The 10,333-nt window shown below is 41.8% G+C and overlaps 6 protein-coding genes across 6 annotated transcripts; 4 read left to right on the top strand and 2 right to left on the bottom strand.

Moving 5' to 3' along the window:
• Nucleotides 1-127: 127 nt before the first annotated feature.
• On the top strand, nt 128-871 carry DI09_58p140 (uncharacterized protein; the record flags this gene model as incomplete). Its single annotated transcript, XM_013381715.1, has 1 exon — nt 128-871. The coding sequence occupies one exon, from the start codon at nt 128-130 to the stop codon at nt 869-871; it is 744 nt and encodes a 247-aa protein (XP_013237169.1).
• Nucleotides 872-1,074: 203 nt separating this feature from the next.
• Nucleotides 1,075-1,635, bottom strand: DI09_58p130 (uncharacterized protein; the record flags this gene model as incomplete). Its single annotated transcript, XM_013381714.1, has 1 exon — nt 1,075-1,635. The coding sequence occupies one exon, from the start codon at nt 1,633-1,635 to the stop codon at nt 1,075-1,077; it is 561 nt and encodes a 186-aa protein (XP_013237168.1).
• A 43-nt stretch (nt 1,636-1,678) lies between these two features.
• Nucleotides 1,679-4,264, bottom strand: DI09_58p120 (RNA-binding protein; the record flags this gene model as incomplete). Its single annotated transcript, XM_013381713.1, has 2 exons — nt 1,679-2,488; nt 3,020-4,264. The coding sequence occupies 2 exons, from the start codon at nt 4,262-4,264 to the stop codon at nt 1,679-1,681; spliced, it is 2,055 nt and encodes a 684-aa protein (XP_013237167.1).
• Nucleotides 4,265-4,574: 310 nt separating this feature from the next.
• Nucleotides 4,575-7,346, top strand: DI09_58p110 (uncharacterized protein; the record flags this gene model as incomplete). The annotated part of the gene is made up of 2 exons (XM_013381712.1): nt 4,575-5,932; nt 6,269-7,346. The coding sequence occupies 2 exons, from the start codon at nt 4,575-4,577 to the stop codon at nt 7,344-7,346; spliced, it is 2,436 nt and encodes an 811-aa protein (XP_013237166.1).
• A 173-nt stretch (nt 7,347-7,519) lies between these two features.
• Nucleotides 7,520-7,912, top strand: DI09_58p100 (uncharacterized protein; the record flags this gene model as incomplete). The annotated part of the gene is made up of 1 exon (XM_013381711.1): nt 7,520-7,912. The coding sequence occupies one exon, from the start codon at nt 7,520-7,522 to the stop codon at nt 7,910-7,912; it is 393 nt and encodes a 130-aa protein (XP_013237165.1).
• A 65-nt stretch (nt 7,913-7,977) lies between these two features.
• DI09_58p90 (uncharacterized protein) lies at nt 7,978-10,329 on the top strand (the record flags this gene model as incomplete). Its single annotated transcript, XM_013381724.1, has 8 exons — nt 7,978-8,085; nt 8,199-8,372; nt 8,410-8,540; nt 8,827-8,982; nt 9,026-9,378; nt 9,494-9,510; nt 9,547-9,677; nt 9,732-10,329. The coding sequence occupies 8 exons, from the start codon at nt 7,978-7,980 to the stop codon at nt 10,327-10,329; spliced, it is 1,668 nt and encodes a 555-aa protein (XP_013237178.1).
• Between the last annotated feature and the right edge of the window lie 4 nt (nt 10,330-10,333).

Here is a 10,333-nt window from a genome sequence, read left to right as displayed (position 1 = left end):
TAGTTTATGCTGTCTTTTTCTAAGCGATTAAGATATTGGGGTAGTATACTTATTTCGAGAGTTTCATTCTGGCTTATTTTTAGAAACAGGCTCAAGGTATACATGTTATGGTTCTCATATTTAGGCTATGCTTATTGGATCTGCACCTCTCGGCAAGGACATTTATGAATGGATTTCAGATACCCTCCCTAACTGCGATATTCGTCAAGGATATGGACAGACAGAAACCAGTGCTGCTAGCTTTATAACTAAAAAAGGGAAAAATACGTATAATTCTGTTGGACATCCCATTCCGAGCTTATCTTTTTGTCTAGTTGCCCAAGATTTCAACATCTATCTTCTCTTCCTCAACGGGCCAACTCTTTTCCGTGAATATTACGGTGATGCTGAGAAGACAAATGCTGTATTCGCTATCGATTCTAACTCCGGTAAACGATGGCTTAATACTAGTGATCTTGTTAAGCTTGATGACAATGGCGCTATTTCGATAGTGGGAAGAGGCAATGACGTAATTAAAGCAACTGACGGAATATATTACAATCTCGCTAACTATGAGGATGCTATTAACACAGAATCTACTGAGGTTCTGCTTTACTATAACCAAGTGAAAGGCATTATGAGCATCATTGTTTACCAGACTTCATACAAAGAGGGACAATCTATAACAAAACCAGAAGCAAAAAAAACTTTTTCGGAAATTATGAAAAAAGCCAAAACCAAAGAAATACAACTTCCTCCAGTCCTCACCCCCAGCTTTATCTATATAAGTGAAGTTCCATTTGAAAAAACAGCAACTTCTAAAACAAAGCGCATGGCAGCATATGAGGATGTTAAAAATCACAAATGCAAAATGTTTGGACCATGGTCCTAAAAAATTCATACCCACAAATAGCCAAATGATTGAAGTGGAGGATGGGCAATAAATTTATAATTACAATTAACCGAGCAGCATGATCCACGTTTATTTAAAGTTGATACATGTTTGGTCGTGTTCATATGATAGGACTTTGCAATGTGGATTGGTTAATTTTTAAATATTAATTGCATTTCGATCAAAGAAAATCTCTGGGGATGTCAATCGAAAGACAAAGTCCTTCCCTGCTGTTTGGTAGCGATATTTTTTTTCGGGACATTGGAGATGATTTTGGCAGCCGATGGCTTTGGTTCAACAGATCCTACCGGTTGATCGTTCAAAGTCTCATTTCTGATACATAAATCACTATTAAGGTTGTAGGAAGCAGGTGTATCAAATAGCTCCTTAAAGAAGGAGGGCTCCGGCCTAAGTTCAAAGGCAGTAATGGAATCATAAACGAAATCCTCAGATTCCAWATCAAGAACAGGTGTCGATGAGGATGAGAGGGATTTAAGCATTAAGCGCATCGTATCTCTATCCAAGATCTCTTTGACAAATTTTTGTGGCATATGCTCTTTTTTCGATGGAGGGTCAATTCCAAGTCTTTTACAAAGAATCAAAGATGGAATCCAAGGGATTGCCCGCTCCCCGATAATCGCATCTATGCTGGAAGCTTCTTTTCTATTTTGAGGCTCTTCTTTTCCAGTGGAAGAAATAAACCGCTGAGACATTTCATGCGACAGCGGTCTAAATATCAAAGCAGCCCGGTAGAACTCTTTCATTTCGTGGAATTCGTCTTTCTATTTTGCTTTTAAAAATATTTCATCAAACCTCAAGTAGTAAATTATTTCCTTTCGCAATAGAATGTAGAAACAACTTGTATCGCTTTTGCTTTTCAGGAGCAGACTCAAATGGTTCATACGATGAAGAAAGGGCTGCATTCGCCTCCATTGGCGTAAGAATAGATCCTGTTGCAGCAGAATGGTCAATTTTATCAGATCTTGGGGTAAGAAAAAATGATTCTGGAATTGTTTGAGGAGTCACAAGCAAATCAATTGGAATTTCATTTTTTTCACTCGCCATGATGTCGGTACTTGATAGTGCTTCATACACCCTTAATTCAAACGGAGCGATCGAAAGTTTGGCTTTAATGCTCAATTTCTTTTCATCAATTCGGTGCTCCGGAGACCCGTAGCAGTGATCATCCTCGTAGCTCTGTTCATCATCATCAATAACTTCGTTGCTTCTGGGTTTTGAAGAAACGGATTGTCCCAATTGACCTTCGGCCATTAATTCTCTTGCCTGCGCGATGATTTGCAAAGAAGGACAACTGGAGTCAAAATTTTGTTTCCTAGCTTGCTGGTCCGAACGTATGGGGATGATCTTTAAATTGAGGGTCAATTTTCTACAAGACTTTGGTAATAAAGCTCTAGAATGTGCAGCCTGAGAATAGTCGTCAACATCCTCTTCATCCATAATGGAAAGCAGACGGTCCTCCCTATTTCCAGAATAACTCTTTTTCTTATATTCAGAGGGAAGCCATCCCTCCTTTGATCCAACGGTATTGTGATAGCCGGCTGTGAACCCACCTGTAAAAGCACCATGAAACCTCTTCCGACCCTTTTCGTCCGTAGCCTAGAGATGGGAGAATCAGAAAACAAAGTACCTGTTGCTTCCAAATGGGCACAAATTTGCTTTTCTCCTCTGAAAGGATAAGGGGGTGGCCAAAATATATAAATGGAAAATTCTGTGGATGTATTGGGGCAATAGACATGAAAATTTAGGTTTGGCCACCCTCGACGATATCAATTTAAATTTGTAACATATACGCAAATTTAATGTACCATCAAATGGCGGAGTTCGTCACGCCCGACAAATCAATGATCGGCCACAAATGGATTCTTAATAAAGCTATTGATTAAAGTATGCCAAGTGGTACTTTGCTATGTAGATGACAAAAATGATATTTTAATTGGATATGGCATATACACTGTCCTTCAGGAAAGACAGGTAAAGCTCGTTCAAAATTAAGCCAGCGAACTTGGCCTAAACAAGCAGATAGGTAAGAAATGAAATTAATTCGTTCTTTTTTGTATGAAGACAAAGATCATCATTTGAAGAAAGGAAACATTGCAGAGCTAGTGAAGGGCTAGAGCAGTTTTTTACTTTTGAGAGCAGATCTTTGCAGCACGTACCATCTTCAGATATAAACTTGTGAATCTGGCAAACGGCTCTTTTGTAAATTATGTCCTGATAGGTTTTTGAAAAGCGAGTCCCCGTACTTGGCAGCGAGGGAAGGAAACATCTGGGCACAACAATTTCGGATGCAAAAGAATTCTGCACTGGCGATGTGGAACCAGTTTCTATCAAAATTGGCGAAGGGTTAGCAAGGGGCTTATCGGATAACTGCGACAGATTAGTTGAAAAGAATCCATGCGATTCGTTGGCAATTGGAGTTTCACAGACTTTGCCAGGTTCCGTTCCAAAAACGGATTCCAAAATGGGACCATTATTTTTGTTATCCTTTATAAGGTCGGTGTTAAAAGTAGGCTTTGCAACATCTAAAAAAGTGGAAGCGGCATTTTGTACAAAGTCATGATTTGAATCTGGCGAAATCATGTGGATTTTCCTCAAAAAGTTGTCTGTATTTAAGGATTGTGATCCTTTAGGGTTCTTTTCAACTTTTGCAAGCGATATTTGGCACTGCTTGGAATTTGTGCCTTTATCTTTTGCACCATCTGTAGGCACAAAATCTTTTTTCGATTTAAATTGAGCTTTAGTTGATAACTTTATGCTGGGGTTTTCGACGGTTGCAGCAGATCTAATTTTCTGATTTACCTTCCTGGAGAAGCGGGGATTTTCTTTTGCTGTGGAAGAAAGCAAGTTTTCTTTTTCAGCATGGGATTCCGTTGCTGAAATGTCTGAACATCTCTTCGGCGATGTTGTATTCAGCTGTTGAGTCCACGGTATAATACCTGATGATTCGTTTGAGATCCGATCCAGAACAAAAGGAGAAAGTGTTGAGAGCACTTCGGGAGTAAAGGCATCGATATTTCTTCCCAAGGCTTCGCATTTTGACATCAAAGACGCTTGCTGACGTGAAGTGAGGCGGGAAGGATTAAAATTTGGCGAAGTCATTGTTGTCAATCCCCAGAAAGTAGGAACCTCACTGGATTCTCTCCTTTTCTTTTTCTTTTTTGACTGGGATAGAGAGAAATTGAGAACCCTTGATGATGACTTTTTAGATGGCAAATTTTCTTCCGCACTTGCTGACCATTTTCCATTTGGGTGACAATTGGGAGAAGATTGCACGGGGGTGCTGAAATTGAAGGAAACATTTGTGTGTTCCTTATTTACCCTTCTTGGGGAGGAGGGTGGTGGTGTTTGTGGTGGGTGAAGATAATCGCCCATGCTGCTGAAAATTTGGACACAACATCATATTTGACGCAAGAATTTAAGCGGGTAGGCGGGAATGCCTTTCTAAATGAATATTTGCACAGGCACACACACATGCACACATTTAGACATTCTTTTTCTAAATAAATTTAAAACCTCAAAAATGTGCGACATGTTATGATTAGCCCAATTCCAAGTTTAATGTTTCACGGTCGGTAGAGAAGCTTTTGCCTATTGCTCAAGTTTGCTAACCCTAAAAATATTAATGCTCCATGAACAGCCTCCGCTTCTCCTGACGAGCAATGAAAAGCCATCGCTGAAAATCATGATTGGCTCGTGGAATATCAATTCCCAGAACGAGTCTTCTTTGTCAGAAATAACACATTGGCTCAAACATATGGCCTTCGAGTGCCAACGCGTTAATCCATTTGAAGCTGAAAATTGTCTATTTGACTCTTCAGACTCGCTTTCGCCATCTACCCCGGGCGGGTATTCGCAACAGGAAAAGCTGACCGAATACGATATTCTGTCCGGCAAAGGGTTCTTATCAAATGGCGAAGTAGATTCGCATCCGGACCTCATCATTCTCGGGTTTCAGGAATGGAAGGCAACTCTTCATTGGGAAGATCCCCAAGTAAAAAAGTGGATTGTCCAAATTGAAGCTGCATTAAGCATTACCTTCATTCCGAATCACCTTTCTCGATATTGCGTTGTTGGATCGATTCAATGGATGGGGTTCTTCCTTGTTATCTTTCAAAGAACATCCTACCCCAAAGGCAATTCACTTTCGGTTTCGGTTTGTAGAAGGGCTCATTTTGGCACCGGTCCTTTGTTTGTCGGATCGAAAGGGGCGATTGGGGTCCAGCTCTCTGTGTCCCTTAAAGATGCAAATGGCGATTCTCTCTTTGAGGGCGACATTTCAGTCATTAATGCTCATTTTTCTGCCAATCCAAATAACATTGCATCCAGAAGATCCGAATATGAAACGATATTCCACAGGCTCTTTTTGCACGGAAAAGGCGATGATGCTCTTTCAGATGCTAGGATCACTTCCACTTCAATTGCCTTTTTCTTTGGCGACTTTAATTATAGGCTTTCCGATAAGAACTGTCTTTTTGATCAGAATATGGAGACCACTGCAAGAAACCCAGACGAAACCCAGATAGATATCTCTCCACTTATTCAAATGAGCCCATCTTTGGGGCCTTTTCCCTCGTCATTTCCGATTTCCCCAATTCCGCTGAACGCGGAGATCAACGGGGGGAGCCACAAAAGTGAGTGGAGAAATATTCCCCAATGGCTGAAGGACAAAAACTGGCCCGCTTTGCTTGCTTTTGATCAGCTAACCTTTGATCGGATCAGCAGGTACTCATTCTCCGAGTTTGATGAGGCAAGAATCACTTTCCCGCCAACTTACAAGTATATCCCGGGGTCAAACCATCTCGACATCATCGACAAGTCTGTCCACATTCCAAGCTGGTGCGATCGGATCCTATATTACTCTTCTGGCGCAAACACTATCCAGCCAGAGGTGTACACTTCAACGCCATTTATCATTTCTTCGGACCACAAACCAATTTTCGGGCTCTATGCCATAAGGTCAAAACAGCTCAAGGCTGAGAAAGAATGTAGAGAGAGCATAAACCCAGTGGACTCCAGTGTTAGATTTTTGCATTTAAGAATGTATATCGGCGACTTTATTTCCAACGCGCTTTCGCTTCCAATTAAAACTGTTTTCCTTTTCTTAGTCTTAATGATTCTTATTGTGTTCCTTTTCTTGGCGATATGCTCTTTTTTTGTTCGCAATACAAAATTTTTTTCTTAAATTTGACCGTTTTGGGCTTCACGAGATTCCCGGTCTATATGAGCTCGAGTGAACGACAGACAGGCACACAGGCACACACACAGACATACATACAGACAGATAGGCACACGGGCCATCTTTCGTCGGCTAAATTTTAATTGAATAAATGGCGTTGGGACTATTTAGATTTTGTGCAAATATTCAATGTTACTCAGGAATCGGCTTCTGGAGTACTATGAGCGGATATTGCGGCCTGATATGCTCAATCTCTTCAACGGCTATGTTTCTATTCTTAGCATGGATGTCTCCATGGTTTTAGACGGTGGTACTGCACATAACCCAAACTATAAATACAAGTCGGCACTTTTGCTCCAGCTTCTCACTGGCAAGCGACCAAACGCTACACCTTGCAATGTGTTCAGGGAAGGAACGTCTGAAATTTTGTTCAATGGGCTTTCAAGCAACATTTATTTGTCGCCTTCGTCTCCCAATTCTGTCAAAGATGAAATGTCTGATAATGGTAGAAGATCAGACAAGGAAAAAAGAGCGCTTCTATTGACGAAGCTCAATTTCGCTTCAAATGCAGCTTCCGGAAAAAAACACGCAAAGAACATGATGAGTGCCGATGATTACAGAAAAGCCACTTCCTCGCATTCTGGTCTCAAAATCAGCTGCTCTTTGCGGAATGAGGCCGAGTCCTTTGAATTTCTGGATAAGCTCCGCGAGTTTTACCTTCCAGATCCATCGTTCCAACGTCTTCCCACAAGAAACGGACTGCTGACACATTCACTGGATGTTCATAAAATTGCACGTGATGAGATGCTTGGCGCTTTCACACGCTCGAACTCGTTCAACCCGCTGTCCGAGGATATTATAAAACGTGTCAAGTCCAAATTACGGCGCAAGCTTATTGCCAGACACAAATTTCATGAGCGGGCCTTTAAAAGCGGCGATAATCCTCTCTCGGCAAAAACTACATACGTTATATCGCCCTTAGATTGCCTCAAGTTTCCCGATGTCGAAGGCCACTTTGATGGCCTTTCCGATCTTTTTTCTGCGCCAAATGTGAATCCGTTTTACATTTATATCAGACCGCACTTGAAGGTACATTTCCCCCTACAATTGCAAGAGAAAACTCCCGAAACTCTTGTGGCGATGACATATTTTCTTAGCGCCTTTTTTAATCCATTCTCATATCGTCTACGAGTGCCTTTGGCTCTTCCAAATAGGGAAGAGAGGTTGGAGCTGCTTCGCCCAACTGGGTTGAAGGCAGGAGCAGCAGCATTATCATAGCGTGCTTGGGTTAATAAACATGGCAAGCTGTGCCAATTTGTAGCATACAATATGACGCTGGGATGGGGTTTACATGTCGCTTTGAAATTAAAGTTTCGGCGTTGGGGAATATCATCACATCAGAGGTCAAAACTTTATTTTGCAAAATGAAGCTCGTCCTAATAATTCTTGCAATGATCGGGCTGATTGCGCACAACACAAATGGTTCAGGCATAATCGAATTTGATCTACTCGACAGGGAGGGGAAAGTGATAGAATCCTATGCGATTGACACAGTATGGTCGCATGTGATCGACGGGCAGGACATTCACAGGGCCAAGGATATATTGATCAGAAGTGCCCCAGAAGGCTTTAAAATGAACATCACTTTGGCCGGAAATGAGGAAGACATTGTGATAACTACCTTGGCCGAGATTACTCCCTCTTCATACCCACAAGGGGTTTACCTTTTTGGAGACACCCCTGAGGCTGTAAGCACAAACAAGCCAGCGCCCTTTGAAAGCGAGTGGATCAAGCTTCAATTTGAAATATTGCCGTTCTTCATAAGCCACGAAACAGCCTTATAGGCAGGCTGCTGAATACAATCTGTAAACATGCAAAATAAAGGAATTTGAAAATTTAATTTTATCAAATGGACGCTAATAATCCCCTACAACAATCTTCTTCTTCCCTTCACCCAACTGCACCAGCTTCTCACGCTAATCCGGAACCGGGGAAGAAGGATGTTGATTCTGAAATCGTAATCTATATCCCATTTATGTTTACCATAGTCTGAGGAAGACAGATTACTGAAGGAGCAACTCCAACTTCTTGTAGAGCGTGTCCAGGTATTCACGGCTTTCTTTCATTAAGGATGTTGATCAAAGCGTGGTAAATGCAGCGCTTGATGCACTTGCCAGTGCAATCAAAAATGCAACCACTTCAATGACTAGTGTTCCAAAGCCAATCAAATATCTGAAAGACCATTATTCCCAACTTCGGAATTTGCATGATGGAAAGCAGGTGGCAATGGACCACTCAAATCAGGTATTGTTTTCCGTGTAAAACGGCATCTTCCATTTAGGCAAAGCTTTCCGATATTTTGTCTGTGCTTAGCATGGCATATGGGGAACAGGATCAGCGTTTGACCCTCCATTACCGGATGCACGGAGCCTCTGCGGAAGCACCCGGCGCTTGGGGCCACGAATATGTCAGGTAACTATGGGGAGTTTTAATATTTTTCAAGCCACTTATCAATGGAGATCATGGGAGAATATGAAGAGGCCTTCGAAAATTATTCGCTCCGCTTAAAGTTGCAAGCTTTGGCGTCTGAACTGTTACCTTTTTTCTTAGCGCATAATGCAGATGCCGATGCGTGTGATTTGGCAGTAGAAGTTGAAATCTTATCCCAATTAACTTCTCTTGTTGATGCTAGAAATTATCAACGAATTGCCCTCTATCTCACCTCGTAACCATTGCAAACTCCGATCCATAATTCTAGATGTGTTGGTTATGAGGCATCTCCTGATGATGAAAAGCTGCTTCGAGTAATACATGGAGTCTACCGTAAAGTCAAGGATGTGCCAAAGGCAATGCTGATTGCTTTACGCCTGGGGGATCTACAGGCCATCCAAGAAGATTTCACAAATGCCGAAAAGTATTTCTAATTGGTCTTTTTAACCTTCTAGGGGCCTAAAAAGGCAGCTTTCCTTTATGCTGGCCCGTGAGCGCATAATTCCAGACGTATCTCATTGTATGGATGAAACGGAAGAACGGGAACTAATGCAGATTTTAACAAATTCAAAGCTTTCACATTTCTTTAGCATCTTGGCTTCCGAGTTTAAGGTCACAGAGCCCAAAAGCCCAGAAGAAGTCTACAAGCGTCATTTAGAAAATCCGGGAAGATTTTCATCTCTTCTCGTACCTGCTGATCCTGCTAAAGAAGATCTGGCTTCTATTTTTGTCAATGGACTTTTAAATGCCGGATTTGGGAGTGACAAGCTGATTCTTGGAGCGGAGGGAGAATCACGACTGTTGCAGGCTCGGGGAAATGGTTCGTTAAAATCGGCTTTTATTGTTTTTAGCATTGATTTGTAATATTGCAAGCATTGGGCTAATGCACCTGTGGAACGTTGAAGTGGCATTATCACATTTGGACAAGTTTCTAGAATCGGGGGATGCAAATGTTAGGGTATTCTATTTTCTTTTGATTTGACAATAGGCGGGCGCTCTTTTGGCGATTGGGATCGTTTCTTGTAACGTGGAAAATGAAGCTGAGCCAGCCATGGCCTTACTTTCAGAATCCCTTTCACCCGGCATCGATCACAACATTCGGATGTCTGCCATCATTGGGTATTATTTTTGTATAATTTAGCATAGGCTCGGTATTGCTTATATTGGGACAAGAAAAGAACCACTGCTTCATGTACTTCTTCCTCTTTTGGATGTTTCTGAGGATTCCCCTCTCAATTTGGAGATCCTTGGTTTGGCTTCTCTTGCATTGGGGCTGATTTTCGGTGGCAGTGGAAATCCAGAGATTACCTCAACCATAATACAGAGCCTGATGAGCTTGCAAGAAAGCGAATTGGAGCATCCATTTGTGCAGCTTATGTTGCTTGGACTGTCCTTCCTTTTCCTTTCCCGCTCTTCTGAATATTATGTCGACGAAAAAAGCAGTGTTGATAGCGACGATATGATTGACGTCGTTCTTGAATCGATTCGTGTGATTTCGCATGCTCCTACGGTAAAACAGGCCGAGACTCTTATCATGATGATGTCCTATGCCGGGTCTGGAAATGTATTGAAAATCCAAGAGGCAGTTACGTCTCTTTGTTTACAAAACAAGAGCCAAAAAGAGCAGCAAGATGCAAAAAATGAGCACCCAGATCCGGGTCATGGAAGACCATATGCTGTCATTGCTCTTGCCGCTATTGCAATGGGAGAAGAGATCGGTACTGAGATGTCATTTAGGCTTCTTGGGCATTTGGTATTTGCTGCTGTTTGATTTT

Source organism: Mitosporidium daphniae (genome assembly GCF_000760515.2).
Source record: "Mitosporidium daphniae strain UGP3 chromosome Unknown contig-58, whole genome shotgun sequence".
Lineage (NCBI taxonomy): Eukaryota > Fungi > Microsporidia > Mitosporidium > Mitosporidium daphniae.
This window is presented reverse-complemented; position numbering and strand designations above follow the sequence as displayed.